The 21471-nt window shown below is 35.8% G+C and overlaps 1 protein-coding gene across 2 annotated transcripts in view; it reads right to left on the bottom strand.

Annotated features, from left to right (window-relative positions):
- Positions 1-1902: 1902 nt before the first annotated feature.
- COPB1 (COPI coat complex subunit beta 1) overlaps positions 1903-21471 on the bottom strand; it is a 33304-nt gene continuing 13735 nt past the window's right edge. The window contains exons 10-21 of one of the 2 annotated variants that reach the window (XM_052652554.1): positions 21054-21199; positions 19508-19604; positions 17934-18094; positions 16959-17079; positions 12460-12687; positions 12124-12303; positions 9656-9800; positions 8580-8699; positions 5935-6080; positions 5241-5330; positions 4140-4295; positions 1903-2239 (exon numbers count right to left, since the gene is read on the bottom strand). In XM_052652554.1, coding sequence (XP_052508514.1) covers positions 2180-2239; positions 4140-4295; positions 5241-5330; positions 5935-6080; positions 8580-8699; positions 9656-9800; positions 12124-12303; positions 12460-12687; positions 16959-17079; positions 17934-18094; positions 19508-19604; positions 21054-21199 — 1650 coding nt within the window. In that variant the 3' untranslated portion in view covers positions 1903-2179. The remainder of the gene's footprint in view (positions 2240-4139; positions 4296-5240; positions 5331-5934; positions 6081-8579; positions 8700-9655; positions 9801-12123; positions 12304-12459; positions 12688-16958; positions 17080-17933; positions 18095-19507; positions 19605-21053; positions 21200-21471) is intronic. The other variant, XM_052652555.1, reaches the window with a different exon arrangement.

Genomic DNA, 21471 nt, shown 5'->3' with positions numbered 1-21471 from the left:
CTTTCTTATTTGGTAGCCACTGACTCTGCTTTGAGATCTTGGTATTCTGGAATCTCAAATGCCCTATGATCCCCTGGTTCATTTGATTAAAAAAGCAAGTGGCTTCAAAGTTTCTGACATCATACTATGTATCCGTCTCCTTCACACTCCAAATAAACCATTTCATTCTTACTCAAGTGCTGAAATAGGAGATGCCGCTTTCACTCTTTCACAGACCTTATCTATGGACTCATCTTGAATGCAGCCTGAATCTTAGCTGGAAGACAAAGTGTAATAGTTTAATGTTCAGACTTAGGTAAAAGAGCAGACTACCTCAGTCATCCCCAAGGAAAGCAATGGCCAAAGAACAGCACAATCTGACCTGAGGGAACTCAGCTCAGCTCACAAAGGCATTTAGAATCATCCTGGGGATGGTGTCCAGCCCTGGCATAAAGTGAGGAAAAGGGGAGGAGACGGTGAGACACAGGGGCAACAGGGAAACAGGACAGCTTTCTGAATCCTCTGGAGTTGGATGCTCCCAGTGCACCTTCAGTAATTGGCTGGCGGGAATCAACTTAATTCCTAACAAACATAAAGGAACACCCAAAGCTAAATGTGAAGATTAAAACTCTATTTTGGATTATCTACTTTTCATTATGATTCTGAATAATTAAGAATAGTATGTCTAGTCAGTTTATAAAACTCTTTTTAAAATGAAGATGGATACAGATGGCCACCAAACACATGAAAAAAAAAGGTCCACTCAACATCACTAATCATTAAAGAAATGCAAATCAAAACTACAGTGAGGTCATCGCCTCATCTGCTCAGAATGGCCATTATCAAAAAATCCACAAACAATAAATGCTGCAGAGGGTATGGCGAAAAGGGAACCCTCCCATACTGTTGGTGGCAGTGTAGGTTGGTACAGCCACTTCGGAGAACAGTATGGACATTCCTTAAAAAACTAAAAACAGAACTACTGCATGACCCAGCAATCCCACTCCTGGACATATACCAGGAGAAAACAATAATTTAGAACTATATATGCACCCTAAAGTTCACTGCAGCACTATTTACAATAGCCAGGACATGGAAGCAACCTAAACGTTCATCAACAGAGGAACGGATAAAAAATATGTGATACATACATACAATGGAACATGAGCCATAAAAAGGAACAGAACTGTGCCACTTTCAGAGACATGGATGGACCCAGAGACTGTCATATACAGTGACGCCGGAAAAATAAGTATCATATAACGTCACTTATATGTGGAATCTAGAAAAATTTTTACAGATGAACCTATTTGCAAAGCAGAAATAGACATACAGATGTAAAGAACAAACATATGGATACCAAGGGGGAAGAGGGGAGTGGGAGTATGGAGAGATTAGAATATGTATACATAGACTACTATGTATAAATAGACAACTAATGAGTACCTACTGTATAGCACGAGAAACTCTATTCAATGCTCTGTGGTGACTTAAATGGGAAGGAAATCTTAAGAAAAAGGGGATATATGTACACATACAGCTGATTCACTTTGTTGTACAGCAGAAACTAACACAACATTGTAAATCAATTATACGCCAATAAAATTAATTAAAAGATAAAATGAACATGGATCTGTTTTCTCAAGATATTTGATACTTTCTTCTAGGACCTAAATTTCAAAGAAAAGCCCTTTAGAACACGATGAGGCATTTTTGGATACAATGATGTCAGAATATTAAATCAGTAACCATTAATCAAGTAAATCAAGGTCTATCTCATTTCATATCACATATATTCACAACTCAAACAGCAATTTAAATTTATAATAGAGATCTATAATGCAACTAAAAGAAATTCATTGTTGCCTAACTAAAATTATGTAATTACACATTTATTCATAAAACAACAAAAGACTTAGGAATAGATCTGTTTATTGTACTGTGAAAATGGTCTTGATACATGTGAGAAACATTATATACTTTGAGGACAGCATTCAAAACTGTTAAGACAAAAGACAAACTATAATTTTAACATCAATCTTGATTTAAGGGAAAGGCTATAAATTATTGGCTGGAATGCATTCAGCATGAACTCAGATTCTATATAACACAAAGCACAAAAAGAGTACAAAAGATGTTGGAGTCCAGTAAGCCCATACCTAAATTTTAACTGTAAAGCTGCAAAGACTTTTGTTTATTCTTATATACTATTTTTCTTCTGAGACAAGTTGATTTTATCTCCAAGACTTAAGGCCATTCCCTGTAAGAAAGAATGAAGATGTTTATACATAATTATTAAAACTATATGTAATCAGTAGGTTATTCCATCTTACCAAGCCCCCATTCAAAGATACCACATCAACACTGACACTAAGACGTACAAAACAGACTCAACAAAACTCTACTTGGTTAAGTACTTGTAGTGCTAGATTTATAAAGAGTCACTAGATTTCAAAAAACTAAAGAATACATTCAGAAACACTCCATAGGAATTAATCTGATTGCAAATAAACCAGAATGACAGACCCAAAAGGTGGGCCATTAATTAAAGGAAGGAGTTATATTTCAAGAGTGAAAAGTGAAAGCGAAAGCTGCTCAGTCATGTCTGACTCTTTGTGACCCCATGGACTATACAGTCCATGGAATTCTCCCAGCCAGAATACGGGAGTGGGTAGCCTTTCCCTTCTCATCTTCCCAACCCAGGGATCAAATCCAGGTCTCCTGCACTGCAGGCAGCTTCTTTACCAGCTGAGTCACCAGGGAAACCCAAGAATACTGAAGTGGGTAGCCTATCCCTTCTCCAGCAGATCTTCTCAACCCAGGAATCGAACCATGGTTTCCTGCATTGCAGGTGGATTCTTTACCAAGTATGATTATTATAAATATGTGTGTGTGCTTAGTTGCTCAGTTGTGTCCAACTCTTTGTGACCCCATGGATTGTGGCCCACCAGGCTCATCTGTCCATGGGGATTCTCCAGGCAAGAATACTGGAGTGGGCTGCCATGCCCTCCTGTAGGGGATCTTCCTGACTCAGGGATCGAACCCAGGTCTCCTGTATTGCAGGCAGATTCTTTACTGTCTGAGCCAGAGTGATGTTGCATTAGATGCATATATATTATATATAATTATTAGAAATATTAAAATAGTATATATTATAGATATAAAATATTGTTATAAATATAAAATTAATATATATCATAAATATAAAATATAAATATAAATATTGTATATACATACATATATATAAGCATCTAGTGTCAACAGTAAAAGTCTATAAGGAAAGACTGGCTATAATTTCCAACAAGGTAGAAGTTTTTTTTTTTTAGGAGGAGTTATTTCACAAGAATAAAGAAATCTTTAGATGGTTATTTAAAATGGGATAAATAAAACAGGCATTTATGTGATTAAAACAAGATTTGATATTATGTATTACCTAAGGTTAAATGCGCCAAAAGGGACCCCCTACTGGTCCCCAATATTAATAGCCAAACAAGTCTTTTCTATTTACCCAGTTTTAAAATATGCATTTAAGAGGCTACAAAAATTTGCACTGAGATATTTGACCAGTAATTATTGGGGCAACAGTTAGACCAAAGGGCCAGAACTCCTCAGCTCAACCTCACTCTGGAGATGCCAGAACTTTTTACACAAAGGTCAGTAAAATGGACAGGGGGAAAAAAAAAAACCAAACTTCTAAAACTCCTCCCTCTAAGACCAAGCTTGTTGATTGGATTGATTGGATCCCAAATGAAAACAAAGGTTAAAGGCATAAAAATTTATAGAATTGAGATGAAAGTATATAAAACTGGTATATTTAAATGGACTTTACATAAGATGATTGGCATCCCAGGTAGCTCAGTGGTAAAGAATCCACCTGCCAGTGCAGGAAACGTGGGTTCAATCTTTGGGTCGGGAAGACCCCCGGAGAAGGGAATGGCAACTCACTCTGGTATTCTTGCCTGGAAAATCACAGGGACAGAGGAGCCTGGCAGGCTACAGTCCACAGGGTTGCAAAGAGTCAGACACAACTGAGCCACTGAGCACGGGCAATGCACAAAACACTAGTATGCCAGAGGCTACTATATACAGAAATGAGAGAGACACAGATTCTTTCTCTTTTTATTCAGTTCAGAGACCATCTCAAAAAAAGCAACTGTTACCTGACTCTTTGCACGGATTCTTATGTGGCCAGTAACAGGGGCCTCTGGTCCCTGTTGTATTGGCTTCTCAATGCTAACATTTGCAAGTGCATCTTCTCCAAATATGGAACGAGCATAGAGGTTGGCTGCCATAAAGCCACAGTAACCAGAAAGTGCCTGAAAGAAATTTGTGAGAAACTCAATACTAGAGAACTACACTTAAGCAAGACTAAACAGCACGGGTAAATTATCACCACTTAAAGCAGCTTATTCACCACGTACTCATACATGACTGCATGAACTTGTTGATACTCACAGAACTATACACATAAACTGTGTGAGCTTTACTGTGTCTGTATCTCGATAAACCTGATCAAAGAAATAGCACTTATCCTAATTTGCATTTCTATATTCTTTGTTTAGAGTTGTCTGACTGCCTCCTACACCAGACCTTAAGCTCTATAAAGAAAGAGACTATTTTTATTGTCTTCATTATTGTATATCCAGCAGCTCACAGAGTATCGGCATATAATATTTATCAGGCTCAATATCTGTTGAATAGACGAACATGAATTAAAGCCTACTTGATTTGGTCTGGCAGTATTCTTTCACTGATTAAATCAGTACCGCAACATTAGCAGACATTTTATAAAGAAAACTTCCTTACATTCTCAGTTACAGTTTTTGGTCTTTCTCTCTAGTCTTTTTTTTTTTACATACATACACAAACAGAGCAGAAAATCAGAGTATATTAACAATTCCATACTTGATCAGATATATTCTGACCCAAAATCAGAATCAAAAGAAGAGGTCATGGACATTTGATAACCTAGTATACTTTGGAGTAAGTCTTTAGTTGAAGGGGAGAAGACTGAAAAGAAAAGTCAATCTGACTATTTAGTTGGGACACTGCTCTAGGGACAAGCAGATACTGTTCTTTTTTCAGCAGAAAGCAGTAAGCAGATTCACACATTCTATGGGATAGTTTTTTTCTAACTAGTCCAGAATGACACTGCTTTTCTCAGGCTAAGTAAAAACACAATATACTACAGGAAATACAAGAAAGCCAAGAATCTATCATTACTCTGTATCAAATTTAAGAAGTACCCAGGCAAATCTTACCTTCTCTGGAGTGAGGCATTTCATGTTGGTTGACTTTAATATGTGCTGTAAATAGTCGTTTAAATCAACTATATTTGTGTTAACCGTCACCTGTAGAGAGGAAGAGAAACAAAAGTCAAGAGATTATACTTTTAACAAAGAGAAAGTTATGAATTTCTTATCTTAGGGCTGATAAAACAATCACTTATGTGTCATATTAAAACCTCCTTCCAAGCACTTAAGGGGAAAGGGGTGGGCAACGAAAAGTAAATGACATCTACAAAATCCAACAAACTGTAGGCTGGTATCAGAACTTACAAGTAGAGATAACTTCATAGACAGTCAACATGTTGTATATAAAATAGCTCTAATAAAAATCAAGGGTCACAGGAACAAAGTTCGCTAGCAAGCCACTGACTCTGCAAAGCTTCTATTGGGTGCTGATTCAATGGTAAGTTTCTATTCATACACACAAGGGATGGAACATTGCTTATAATGTCTTGAACGATTAGATTACTTATAGAACTGTTACTCTCACCAATTTACAACAGTGAATTAACCACACCAGTTGCATGCTTTCCAGTTAAGGCTAATTTGTAAGCACAGATACTGAAAGTGTTTGCTTTTCACATCTGAGATTAATTTTATCAAAGAATCCCTCAACACTAGCCAAAAAGAAAGATAAGGAGTTTAAGAAAATCATCTAAGGACTCACTTTGTTTTCCCATTCAAATTCAGCCCACATCTGACGGAATTCGGCATCAGTGCAAGTTGCAGGCTGGATATAGTCCATGATGTCAATGTGAATATCACTGAGGACCACACAATTCCTGTCACTTGCTGCTCCAGAGACATCATAAACTGCAATTTAAAAAGATTCCCAATCACCAAAGGCAAATTTTAATTTAAAAGTTTTCGTATTTCTAAAAAACAACTATGATATTAGCAAACAGTTTTGCTTACTATATACTGGGCTCTATTCTGTTTTACAAATTAATTACCTACTTAATATTCCCATCAATACAGTATTATTACTTTCCATCTTACAGAGAAACAAAAACAGAAAAGTTAAGTTGCTCAAGGTCACTCAACTGGTTAAGTGGTAGAGGCCAGGATTCAGTCAATGAGTGCTTACATAGCAGTTGCAATGTGTTATAGACACTGTGGAAAGATATACAGGTAATAGTGTTCCCACAGTAGTAACAGGTGCCTAACAAACATTTCTGAATACTGCTGAGTTATAGTACTTAATGACACAATACTGTTTGATTCTATATATGTTTCTTCCATAGTAGAAAGTCATAATCTGACTGGAGCCTACCTTTCCTCCTTTTAGCCTCTCCTCTTGACACTCCCCCATGGTATCTACTTTTAGAGAAAACTAAGCTTACCAAGAATAAGTTCCTTTAATTTTTAGCCCCACATCTAAAAATAAAAGTATTTTTCTCTGAATCAACTTATCAACTTTCACCACCTCACTTTTGCTGCCTCTTGTCTTCAAGGTTAATACTTGCTGCCATCCGTGATGCCTGCTTTGGTTGAGGACCTCACTCCATCAGTCATCACCTCTTTCACTCTTAATGTCTTTACCTTCACACTGACTTTCTTCCATTAGAGCTTATGAACATGGTCAAGGCTCTCTCATCTTCAAAAAAAATCTTCCCTCATCCTTTACTTCTTTTCTGTCTACTGCCCCCTCTCAATCTTATCAAAACCAAGGTCCTACACTCAGAGTGATCTACACTCACTATCTTTATTTCTCCAAGTCCAATGTAGCCCTGAACCTACCACCACTGCCCAAGACATACCATAAGCAATGTTTTAGTATCACTGATAGTCAATCTAAAGGACGCTTCTTGTAGATCATCTGTAGCTTTGGACACGTCTTCAAGATTTTTCCTTACTTCTCTAACCACATTTCCCTTACAGGCTTCTCCTTCTTTTAATATTGCTCTGAATAAAAAACTCTGAACAGCTTTTAATGTTCTTGTTCTCTTGGATTCAGTTTTCAAATCTCCCCCCTCTAACTCTTTATGCCCCTTTTAGGTAATTTCTTCCATTTCTATGGTTTAAAGCCAAACATTCATCTCTACTTTAGACCTTCTGTTCAAGTTCCAGGGTCATCTCGAACTGCCCTTCAGTAACTTAAAGACCGTTTAATTTATTATCTCTCTCAAATTTGTCCTTCTCTCCTATATTCCATTTCAGTGATTAACATAAACACCAACCCAACACACCCAGGAAGGAAATCTGAGGGTTGCTCTAGCCACTTACTGTTAAATCAGTGACCATGTCCTGGACATTCTACCCCCTTAATATCTATTATATTCAGCCCTTCTCTTCATCCTGGCCATTACTGTGCTGGTTCAAACTCTCCGTCATCTCTCACCTGGGCTACTTCAAGTCTACTAGCTAACCTTCCTGCCTCTTCCAATCAGTCTTCTTTAGTGCTGCCACAGAAATATTTAACCATGTGATTCACCAATAATTCCTCAATGGCTCCTCTTTATATCCAGGATCAAGTCTGACATTCTTAGCATGACAAATATAGTACAGCTGTCACTAACCTTCTCAAGCTCATTCTTTTCTACCATCAGGCTCCAGCCCACTCTCAATTCCAGGTCTATCAAACTACTTGCATTTGATTCAACTGAATCTCTGTCTGTAGATCACTTACTGATCTTTCAAAACCCCACTTGAGCTTCAGCTCCTCCACGAAGCCTTTCCTCCCAACCCCCCACCACTCTGCGAGAAATAACTGAATCTCTGCATAGACTTCCACTTCACCCAGCACAGGATTCTGTCACAGCGCTTAACATTCTGTACTGCACATTACCTATTTCATGCATTTGTTTTCCCCCTTACTGAACTAGAAGCTATCTGAGGACAGAGATTTTTTTTGTTCCTACCACACAAACTGCTTTTTTAAAAAAGAGAGCTTATTGACTAAATACCTTTGTGCAAGCTAATCCCTAGGTGGCCTGGCAACAAACACCTGTGCACAGTTCTAGACTTAGTTCAACGGTTAATAACATTCATTCCTCCTTTATAAAGCCTTCCATAGTTAGCATCTTCCCCCTATGATCCCAAAGCACATAGTATATAACCTAGCTGTTGGCATACTGTATTGTAACTTTATATTACTTATTCTTCTTCTCTTGCTTGACAGTTTGAGGACAGTGACTCTCATTTCTGTACATCCAGAACATAGTACAACCCTGAATAGCACAGCAGATGCCCCATAAATCAATAAATGAATGGATTCAAGTCCTGTCCTCAAGAAATGTCACACAGCTACTCATTACAGAAATTCTTTAATAAAAACATCCAAACATCACAGGCTATAAAACAATTCCTTACCTATATTACCAAAAATTATTCCATTCTCTGTTGATGCTACTTTGACATTAGCTTTAATATTTGCAAAATCATGAGGAGCAAGAGTCAAAGGAGATGGCTTTTCCACAAGTTTCAAGTCCCCTGAAAAAAAATTTAGACGTGGCTAAAAAGACATACATATTAACCTCTCCAATCATAAAACCTTAAAATACAGCTCAATAGTTTCTGGCAAAAGAAGGAATAAAATAAGGATTATGATTCAAATATGAGGATAAAAAAATCATTTAGCACTATTATGCACATCAATATGCACGTTTTCTTTTAAAAGGTAATAGGCTTCTCGGAATAATCCTATATTGAAATTCACTTATGTGGGGGGTGTGTTTTAGGCATACCATTTTATTTCAGTGAATGGATACAAATTTTCAAAAAGCTTAAGTCTTAAACTATACACTCCATTATAAAGAAAGATAAAACAACCTGAAGGAAGAATTAGTTCTTTAGGTAGGACTCAAGCTATGCCGAGGAAGACAGGGCAGAACTATGTTCTCCTTTGGTTTCTTAAAGCCTCTTAACTCTTGCTTAAGTCATATAGAATTTTGTAGGGAAAGTGCACTGTTCCTATATACAATTTGAATTTTCCAACTTCAAAGCCAGATACGTAAATGATCAGAAAAAGTCTAATTCATGTGTCTTTATTAAGAAGGAAAAAAAATTCACATTGCTAAATGTGATAATGTATTACTTTGGCCACACATGGGGTATGTATTGAGTTATGAACTCAGAAAATACCTTGTTCTGCACTAAGGCAATTGAAACTAACTAAGATATCTGGTAAATCTGTAATATAAACAGTTCTTATGTATATTTTTAAAAATTGACATATGTTAGCTCAAGCTCATTGAATGAACCTATCTAGGAGTACCAAAGAACGTGAGCATAAGAAAGTATCACAGAGGCTCAGACACTAAGACTTGATTCAAAATGTCACGAAGGGCTCAAGAGAATTCTTACACTAAAACTTGTACACTTCTCTTAACAACCTGTCATCAAGATTTACCATATAATAAAACTCCCTTTATGGTAAATTTCCTTACCCAGAGTAGCTAACTCTAACGTGCAGTTCTGCAAGGTGTCACTGGTTTGGTTCACAACAAGTACATCCAGGACGATATCATACTGGTTGACATGAACATAGGCTTCTGCGTACACAGGGTCTGAGAATCCTGTCAACTGGGTAACCTGTCAAACAAAAACAATCAAATGACTGAGACAATCAAATATAGCCTAGCCAAATGACTAGGAATGTTAGGTGATTAACAGATGTACTTAGATTAAACCAGTCATTCGAAATGGGTATAATAAAATTGTTTTATAATTTAGACATGGTAACTAAAACTTACACATTACCATGTTAAATATGTTCAGCAAATACATTAAACACTATCTCAACTTAGGAACTGAACAGATTTGAATAGATTTTCAGTTAAATCCCTCAGCACATACACTCACTGGTTGTTACTCAAACTCGGGAAAAATAATTACAAGCAAGAAATTCTTGTAATTCCATGAAGACAAATTTTTAGATGTACCCCTACCAAAACTTTTAAAAAAACAGTTCAGTTCAGTTGCTCAGTTGTGTTCGACTCTTTGCGACTCCATAAAAAAAAGAAAAGAAAAATCCAGACTATATATTTTAAAAATGTAAAACATAACATTTCACCAAAAACATAGGCAGCAAAAGAAAAATAGGTAAATTAGACTACATCAAAAATCACAAACTTTTGTGCATCAAAGAACATTATTAACACAGTGAAAAGGCAAGCCACAGAATGGAAGAAAATATTTGCAAATCATACATCTGATAAGCGACCTGTATCCAGAATAGAAAAAGAAATCCTACAACTCAACATACAGAAAACAATCAACCAGATTAAAATCACTCGCAAAGGACTTGCGTAGACATTACACCCAACATCACTAATCACTAGGGAAATGCAAATCAAAACTAAAACAAGATGTCACTTCATATCCATTAGGATGGTTACTGTAATAGAAATGAAAAGTAAGTGTTGGCAAGAATATGGAGAAATCTGCATTGAAGGCTGGAATGTAAAACAGTGCAGCTACTACGTAAAACAGTACAGCGGTCCTCAAAAAACTAAAGCAGAATCACTATACTATCCAGCAATTCCACTTCTGGGTTTAACACGAACGAAAGTAGACCTCAAAGAGATATCCAAACATCCACCTTCAAGGCAGCATTACTCACAACAACCAAAAGGTGGAAGCAACCTAAGTGTCCATCAACAGATGAATAGATAAACAAAATGTGGTATATATTTAGCCTTGAAAGGAAAGGAAATTCTGACAAATGTTACAAAATGGATGCACCCTGAAAACATTAGGCTAAATGAACTAAGAAACCAGTAACAAAAGGATGAAATTGTGTGATTCCACTAATATAAGGTACCTGGCATAGTCAAATTCACTGGGATAAAAAGTAGAATGTGACTACCAAGGGCTGAGGCAAGATGGGAATGGGGAGATATTGTTTCATGGGCACAGAGTTTCAGTTTTGAAAAATGAAAATAGTTCAGGGGATAGATGGTACAGATGGTTACATAATAATGTGAATGCACTTAATGCCACTGAACTGGACACTTAAAAATGGTTAAGAGGGGATTTCTCTGGTAGTCCAGTGGTCAAGAATCCACCCTGCAATGCAGGAGATGAAGGTTTGATCCCTGGTCAGGCAACTAAGATCTCTTATGTTGCAGGGCAACTAAGCAAGTGTCATAACTAAGACCTACGCAGCCAAATCAACTGATATATATATATATGTATATATATATTTTTTTAAGTAAGTTAAGAGGGTAAATTTGATTTTATGTAAATTTTACCACAATTTAAAAAAAAAAGTGAAAAAATTTTATAACTGTAATACTGTCAATACCAATTACCAATTTTAAGGGAGAAAGTGTTTTAGTAGTTCCTATTCTGCCACTGATCTTACCTTGGGCAACAAAACCAATCTGAGACTGTTTACTTATCTAACAGAGGAAGGATTAAACTAGGTCATGGGTGTGTAAATTTAATATTTGAGAAAAGAGAGAGATGAGAATACTTTTCCTAATGAAATCCTATATGGAACTCAATACACTAAGAATATAAAAGTGGAGTTGCCCTGTTTAAAGTAGCAGGGGACAGGAGAAACTGAGGGCAGGGTGTCGGGGAGGAGGCTAGTGTTTTACCTTTTAAAAGCTCTAGTTAACCTCTCAGGATCCCTTGGCTCTATGTTTTAGTTTACGGTAATTTGACACACAACTGGAACAAGTTATGAAATCAGCCATGGGACTAATAGTACTAGCATATAGAGAAGTATCAGGTTCCACCGAGTTTCAATTCATGTTTAATGAGCCTATCAATCACAGTAAGGACAAAAAAATATGCTGTACTAGTTATTTTTCTTTTACAATAAACAGCAGGACCAACAAATTCTTGATTATTACTTTCAAAAGCAGCCAATTTAAATAACCCACTGGTGTATTGGGTATATCGTTACCTTGTTAAGTTTAGATGCTAGGGGATCTGCAGCTTCTTTTCTCTGTGTGTTACCCATTGCTGCCAGCAAACTCAGCTGAAACTGATCTTCCTTGCAATTCATTTCATTCTTTGCAGTTAGTTGCATGAAGGAAATGGGGTCATCAGGCTGTACTGTCACATTCCTTTTTTCAGATTCTTTCTGTGTTGCAAAAACAATATACCAACTCTCTTTAATTTGGAAAAAACGATAATTTTTGGAGGCCTTCAACATAGACACTCCTCACACATGAGAACTGAAAAATCAATAACAAAGAACACAAAGCACTTTTATGCCTTTATCATATATATACCTTACCTTTTGGGATAATTTTTCTTCTTCAAGTTTAGCAGATAACATGTGAGAAAGGGACTGTCTGCATTCCTTATTGAAAATGTCATTCATTAAAGGTGAACATTCAGATAAGACCTTGAGGCACAAGGAGATTCGATCTACATCATCATCTGTAATCGGCTTCTTAGGAAGGGAGGATTTTCCCAAATGTAGGATAGTGGCCATGAGCAACATTGCTTCAGCAACAAAAGACTAGACAAGGAGAGAAACGGTTTATTTATTGTCAGGCTTCTCCAAATGCAATAACGTCAATTTAATATAACTCAAAATCCAAGAAATTAAACCTAATATCACTTAACCTGAATATTTTAGATTTTTTACACCCTTTTCCTTCCTGCCACCCTCTAAAACTTTCATTAACCCTCAACTGATAGAGAGCAGAGATTTAAAAACTTTTCTCTTACTCTATTTTCTCTTATACTTTCCAACTTCAGAAGATAAAAGAATGATTTTTTGTTACTGTTCAGTCTCCAAGTCATGTCTGACTCTGTGTGACCCCATGAACTGCAGCCCGCCAGGCTTCCCTGTCTTTCACTATTTCCCTGAGTTTGCTCACTCATATCCATTGAGTCAGTGATGCCATCCAACCATCTCATCCTCTGTTGCCCCATTCTCCTCTTGCCTCAATCTTTCCTAGCATCAGGGTCTTTTCCAATTTGTTCTTTGCATCAGGTGGTCAAAGTATTGGAGCTTCAGCTTTGGCATCACTCCTTCCAACGAATATTCTGAGTTGACTGCCTTTAGGATTGACTGGTTTGATCTCCTTGCAGTCCAAGGGACTCTCAAGAGTCTTCTCCAGCACCACAGTTCGAAAACATCAATTCTTCAACTCTTAGTCTTCTTTATGGTTCAACTTTCACATCTATACACAACTACCAGAAAATCATAGCTTTGACTATATGGACCTTTGTTGGCAAAGGGATGCCTCTGCTTTTTAATACACTGTTTTGGTGTGTCATAGCTATTCTTCAGGAACAAGTGTCTTTCTAATCTCGTGGCTGCAGTCACTGTCTGCATTGATTTTGGAGCCCAAGAATGATACACTTCACCAATTGTTAATATTCTGCCAAAACTGTGTTCTTATTCTAACCATATATGTACATTTATTTTTTTGACTTGGGCTTCTGGGGTGGCTCAATGGTAAAGAATCTGCCTGCAATGCACGAGGTGTGGATTCAATCTCTGGGTTGGGAAGTTCCCCTGGAGAAGGAAATGGCAACCCATTCCAGTATTTTAGCCTGGGAAATCCCATGGACAGAGGAGCCTGGTGGTCTACAGTCCATGGTATCACAAAGAGTCAGACTTCTGACTGAGCAACTAAACAACAACAATTTTTTTGGCTTAACGTATGAAAGCAAGAATCTTTACTTCATAAGTGCTTTAGCAAACATCTCTTGATTCAGGACAGTTTCCTGGATAATCATAATATCATCTCACCTAAAAAAATGTAACAATTCCCAACTATATCTACTACACTCCAAATTCAACTAAATCTTACTAATTGTCACAAGATTTTTTTTTTTTAATCCAGGATCAGGTTCATGCATTTTATTTGATTATTATTCTCTTTAGCCCCTTTTAATCTAGACCAGTCCCTTGGTTTTCCATATTGTTTTCCACCACTGTGATGTAAATGTATCTACACATTATGATCAGCATACATATATGAAAAAATTATCAGAAGCCTGGGAAGAATAAATCTAATAATCCTTTGTGTCCAGATATGGTCTCCAGAAGGAAAGAGAAGGAGAGACAGAAAAAAGTAGCTAAAGAAATAATAACCAAAAAAAAAAAAGAAAAGAAATAATAACCAAAAATTTCTCACATTTGATAAAAATTATAAAATACATATTCAAGAAGCTCAATGAACCATCAGCAAAGGAAACATTAAGAAAATCACACTAAAGCATATCCTAATCAAATGACTGAAACCTGAAATTCTAATTATAGTGATAAGGAGAAAACCCAAAACCAGCTGGAGGAAAACAGGACACACTCCACAGAGAGGCACAAGAGCAACATCTTGATAGTACTGAAAGCCAGAGAACAATGAAGCAACACCTTTACAGTGCTAAAAGAAAAAACTGTCAACCTAGAATGCTATACCTACAAAGATATCTTTCAAAACTGAAGGAGAAATAAGGGCTTTTTCAGACAAACAAAAACCTAAAGAATTAACTGTCAACAGATCTGCACTACAAGAGAAGTTAAAGCAAATTCTTTAGGCAAAGGTGTATGATACCAGAGAGAAAGTCAGATCTACATTAAGAAATGAAGCGTGTTGGAAAAGGCATAAATGAAGGAAAGCCAAGACAGCACGGTGATGAACAACCAAACTTCCTTTTGCCTTGTACCAAACGTGGCAAATTTCTTGAACTAGTATGTTACCAGAAAGCTAGTTCTCTTAAACAGATTCCAGCAAATGCTCTCCCAACTTGCAGAACCAAGACATAAAATGTTGGAGATTTTTAAGAAGCATAATTTAAAGAACAGACGAGACCTAAATAAATAAATAAGGGCCCTCAGAGAATTACAAAGTAAGTTACTCCTCATAAACAAAAGTAATTAACAAGAGATAAAACATCTTATAATTTACCTGATCCTCTGAATCTTATTTATGGATTTATGAGGAAAGCTATATGATGGACATTTTTTTAAAAAATCCTTCAAAAATCCCTAATCTAAAAATAAAGTGTCATCTTATATGCAGGTTTGACTACATGAAAGAATCTAATGGATTATTATGGAGCTATTGAATATTATTATGATTAGGAAGGGTTTAGAAGAGCATAGGGAAAATGTTATAAAGTTAAATGAAACTACAATATGGTAAAACACAAAATGATCATTACTAGGGAATAAGTGTTTCAAAGATAAAAGTCATAATAAACTCTGAGGAAAGGTTTTCGTTGACCTGAACTGAACTGAATGTAATCCTATTTTTTGATGTTTCTATCTCTACTACAATATTAATAAGATTTGTACTTCAGTGTTTTAACCAAGACTGATTTTTTTCTCATTAATCTTCATTACATCACTCCTTACTTTAGCAATGTGAAAAAAGATATGAATAAAAATAAAATAAAAAACACTCAGTTTTACCACAAAGTGATTTTTTTCTTAATGAAAGCAAAGATTTTTTTTCAGGCAAATGAAAGCTGAGAGAATTCATCATCAGCAGACCTGCATTATAAGAATAATCAACTTCTTCAGGCAGGAAGAAAATATCAGATAGAAATCTGCATGTATACAAAAAATTAAAAACACTTAAGTATAACTTTTTTCTCATTAAAAAATATTTAGAAGAAAATTGACTATTAATAATGAATGAATGGATAAACAGTAACAGCAGAATATTAGACGGCCTGAAAAAAGAAAGAAGTTCTGACAACGCTATCATTCAAATGAACCTTGAAAACATTATGCTAAATGAAATAAGCCTGTCGCTGAAGGACAAATATTGTATACTTCCGTTTATACTAGGTGTGTAGAACAGGCAAATCTATAGAGGCAGAAAAGCAGAATGGTGGTAGCCATGGACTAGCGGAGGGAATATGGGGTTATGGTTTGCTGGTTATTCTCAGTTTGGGATGATGAAAAAGTTCTGGAGAGGGATAGTGGTAATGGCTAACAATTTGAATGACTCACAACACTGAACAGTACACTTAAAAATAGTTTAAATGGTAAACTTTGTGTTACATGTACTTTATCAGAAAGAAAAATATGAAAGCAAACAAAGCAAAAATGAAAAAAAAAAAAAAACCCACCCAAAGAGGTACCTGAACTGTGCCCTGTTTCCAACTCTCAACTACTTAAAACTTGCTAAGTATATCCCTTCCCAGCATGAGTTTGGTCACTAGGTAAATAAGAAAAGGGAAAGAAATGCTACATATATACATAAAAGATAATTGACTATTTAAAGCAAAAATAATAATTATGCATCACAGGGCTGATTAAATGACACATAGAAATAAAATACAGGACAGTAACATAAAGGATGGCAGTAGGGGTTGGGTAGAACGACAGTACATTATTGTAAATGAGTATACAGTCAGAATAGTCAGAAGCCATGAAAAAGGTATGAACTGCAAAAATGGGAATATATTCAAGAGGCATTTCTAGGATAAAACAGACAATGACTAGCAGGAAGAAGATGCTGGAGAGAGAGGCATTTCCTTCACTGGGCTTTGACTAATCCCAGCAATCAGAAATAACTTCATAAACCCGTGTATCACTTCCAATGGGCTAATCATACTGTGTTGTTATTACATTACTATGTCAATTTTATAATCATTATATTATATACATATACTTCATTATATTACTGTGTTCATTTCTCCAATTAAAGCATAAGCTCTTTTATGACAGGAATTTAGCATTCATTCACTTTTGGGTCCTCACTGTTCAATGCATAGCAGGCACTCAATATTCATGGTAGGTAAATGTAGAATAAATGAACTTACATTTTGCTTTTTCTTCTCCTGAACCAAAGCCACATAGCGCAAGGCAATCTTGGTCAGAGTTGTGGCAAGGGAGGCAGCAACAAAGAAATCTCCATCCAGAAGGAATCCTCTTAGGGGAGGTCTGCAAAGCAATCAAGGCAAATGAAACCCACCAACTTCTTAAGCAGCATGTAGCTTTTGTATAAATGACTCAAGGAAGCCTATTTCATACTCTCACTGCCACCCTTCGATGACAAAGATCTCAACTAGCTCCCTCTTTACCTCTCAGAATAAAAAAGGAAAAAGATTAAAAAAAATACATGGCTGTAACATATCTGCAATGTTAAAAGAGCTAAATAAATAAAGAGAAAACAGTTAAAGGTGTATATTCATTTACTGCGTCACTTTGGGTAGTTCCAAACCTCTTTAAACCTCAAATTCCTCCTGTATGAAATGTGGCTAATCAACAGGACACTGTCAAAGACTATCAGAGACAAGCTATTTATTTAGTACAATGCCTAATATATAGTAACCATTAAAATTTTAGACATCATCAAAATTTTCATCATCTTCACTATATAATTAGAGAGCAAATATGGAGGAAAACATCAAAATTTTATTCCATCAATTAGAAGTGCAAAATCTTGAAATTTCAGTTTGGGATGATGAAAAAGTTCTGGAGAGGGATAGTGGTAACGTAATTTCCAAATGTTATTTGGAAATAAAACTCAAATGTCATTAGTTACCTCCACTTAGTACTTTCTATGTGAGTAATCTTAAATAGAACACAGTTCAGTGAGAATATTTATTAGGAGCAGAGAATTAAAACTATTAACATAATTTCTGGAAGAAACTTAAACATCCTTTTCCGTCCAAGTATCTTAAATAGTGAAGATTTCTATCTGGGTCAAAAGAGTAAACTAATAAGAGAAAGAAATCCTCTGACTGTTTTATACACAGAAGTACAGCTCGCAGGTCCCAGGTGCTACAAATTACCTTTCTTCCTCTTTCTTGGTTGGTCTAGAACTGCTAAGGGCACTCTGAGTTGCATAGGTGCCCATCTCAGTTACCAACTTCTGAACTGGTCCCACAGTTATTTCTTCTTCAGGTTTCAATTCACCAGCTTCTTTTTTAATCTCTGACTCTACAATTGGGATCTAAAAATCAAATGGAAATATCAAATATCAGTAGGAAGCCAAACATATTTAAATATTCAATAATTTCTATAGTTCTCTATAGAACTATTTCCTCAATGGGGTTTTTTGGAACTTGGGACTCTGCTTCCAATTTTCCTTCCTCCTCAGAATAATGTAGTGAGGAAAGGGGCTTTGGAGTTGGATGCTACTTTTAGTTGTATGTGTTGAATGTATTAGTCACGCAGCCATGTCCAACCCTTTGCGACTCCATGGACTGTATGTAGCCCGCCAGGCTCCTCTGTCCATGGAATTCTCCAGGCAAGAATACTGAAACAGGTAGCCACTCCCTTCTCCAGGGGATCTTCTCAAACCAGCGATCCAACTCAGGTCTTCCACGGTACAGACAGATTCTTCACTGTCTAAGGCTTCAGGGCAAATTAATTAAAACTACTTTGAAACCTCAGTTTCTTAATCTGTTAAACAGAAATCTTAATTCTCTACATATAAGTTACTGAAAAGGAAAACGCTTAGGACAGTAACTAAGCCTTATTCCTCTTCTCCCTCACTTTCGTTGAAATACTAATCAAAACCAGCACCCATTCTTCCACAAAATGAAATAAATCTGACTTATGTGTATGTAGTCAGATTTACCAACCTCCTCTTTTAATTTTTTTTTTTTGGCCACACGGCATATGGGATCTTGGTTTCCCCATCAGGGATCAAACCTGCACTCCCTGCATAGGAACTGTGGAGTCTTAAACACTGGACTGCCAAGGAAGTCACCCAACTTCCTTCCTCTCTTTTAAACCAAGTAGATACTATGTATTTATTTCTTAATACCAGTCTATCATCTAATTTATGAGCTCCAAGAGTCGTCAATCATTATCTACCGACTCCTTTATTATATAGATGAAAAACCTGATGTCCAGTCAGGTTAAGGAAATTATATCCAAAGTCCTGGAGTTATTACTGGTAGAAGCAAGAATGGAATCCAGGTTTCTAACAAGAACTGTTCTTTCTATTCTACTATATGGGCTTGTTTAGATGAGGAAAATGCTGCCAGTTTTAGTATATAAATAGGTGTTCTAAAGTTTGCCCTGTTCTTACAAGAATTCTTTTTATAATACAGAGGATTAAGCAGTTTTACAATTCTTTTTCCTTTTTAAAATATATAGCCTTTTGTTCAAATAAAATCTTACCCAGAATGGTAAATAATACAGATAAAAGAACACGTGTTATCAATGCAGAGGAGGACAGCTCCCTTAATTTCCCATTGACCAGAGGCTTAATTATCTGACTAATTAAAAATTTTTTCAATGTTCTTTAGCCCAAACACTATTAAATAAAAACACAAAAGTAAATCACCACATAAAAGTCAGATTTACTAAAATAAAAATCACTGCATAAAGTAGCATATATTAAAGTAAAACATACCTCCCCAAGGGACCTGCGGACCTCAGTCATCACACTCTGAATGTCTTCCTTGGTACTACAGTATTCTCCCAAGATCCACAATGCTCCTCGGTAAATCCTAAGGCAAGAATACAAGCTATGAAGAACTGACTCGGCCAACAAATCTTGAAGCAGTGGTCTTTTTTTGTGAATTTAAGCTTAAGGAAGAAAAAAATATTCTGCAGTTCCAAGGGACTATGGATGAAATGTTAAGAAAGAATATAACAAGACACTAAGTTTCTTTGATTCTCTCCTGAAGTCACAAGAATTAAAAGGAAAGTAAGTGTTCTTTATTTAGGAACATTCTACAACTGGTAAACCCAGGAGGTTAAAAAATAAAATACCCAAATGTTTCCCAGAAATGTGTTGTCTTTCATTTCGGACAGAATTTCAAGTAAATTTGATTTTATAACCTACCACTATTAAAAGTATGTATTATTTTTATATAACAAGTAATTCACTGAAGAGGCAGGGGTGCCAAATAGACCAGTGAAAAAGGAAGGAATGCAGAGAATCAAAACTACAGAAAAAAACCTCAAATAAAGCAAGCAACAATTTTCTAGTTAAAAATGTTGTAGTGAATTAAGTCTTTTCCCTAAGATTTTCATTAAATTTATTTCAAAAAAAAAATTCTAGAAATTGAAACCCTAAGAGGTTATGGCTGCCAAAAGCTAAACTTTGACATGATTTTTTTTTTTTTCCAGAAAGAAACAAATCTTTCTCACTTCCATAAATCTCAATACATTTTCATATCATAAAACCAATATTGTACTCCCTTCTTTTCTATACAGGCAGATGTAAGGCAAGTCTACTACAATCCATCACGATTTAAATGAAGCAAACTCAGCTGCAATAGTCCTTTCTCATTAGCAAAGGCTATCTGAAGGGAAACATTACAGATTTAGGCTGTTATTTTCAATGCTCCACTTCAGTAAATGCTAAAGAGGGAATATAAATAATGATGGTATCCCAAAATAGTACCTTTTAAAAATATTTGCCTTATCAGATTATTCCTTGCAAGTGTATAAAATGCAGTTGATACTTAATACTGATTTTGTAAGCTGCAATCTTGAGCTCATTTATTAGCTCTAATAGTTTTGCTTGTATGTGCATGGGGTACAGGGTGGGGGTAATTCTTTCCCTCGTTAATATGGTGGATTACACAGACTGAATTTTTTTAACAGTCTTGCAATCTCTGTAATAAACCCACTTGATCAAGGTACATAAAAAAACAAATAAATAAAAATACATTTCTTAGTCACTTTAGAATTTATGATGCTTTAGAGGAAATGAGAATGGAGAAACCTATCTAAATCATACCTACCTACCAAAAATTTTTTTACTGATAGATTATGGATTCACTAAGGGTGAGAGTAGGGGTGACATGTTTTTGACATTTATTTTGTTTCATTTTGTCTTAACTGTTTTAAAACAGCTCTCCTGTCATATTTTCTATCAACTTACCCTTAAAGACAGAAATTGGTAAAATGCTTACTTAACTTTACATTTAAACAGATTTCAAACCTACTTGACAGATTTGATAGCATGAAAGACTTCAAGCATCTTCTCAACAATAAGCATTCGCAGGTTATCAAAGCGCTGAATGGCTTCACGAACAAACTCCAAGACATCTGCAGCTGCTGCTTCATTACTGTCACTGAGAAATTCCATTAACTGAAAGAAAAAAAAAAAGAAGGGATAACAATTACACATTTTCAGAAAGAAAATTACCTATTACCTAAGGTTAATTAGTAAACTGAACAAGTTTACAAAGAAAATAATTAATACTTTCCAAATACACAGCAAAATATAAGTTGAGAGACAAGTACCATTATGTAAACAAAGGGATGATGACTTTTCAGTTTACATGCAGCGAAGTTTATTACAAAACACATAATAAAATTGAAGCTAGAGGACTTCCCTGCTAGTCCAGTGGATAAGAATCC

This window comes from Budorcas taxicolor, chromosome 15, assembly GCF_023091745.1.
Source record: "Budorcas taxicolor isolate Tak-1 chromosome 15, Takin1.1, whole genome shotgun sequence".
Lineage (NCBI taxonomy): Eukaryota > Metazoa > Chordata > Mammalia > Artiodactyla > Bovidae > Budorcas > Budorcas taxicolor.
Note: the sequence above shows the minus strand (reverse complement) of the source record. Positions and strands in the feature narration are given on the sequence as shown.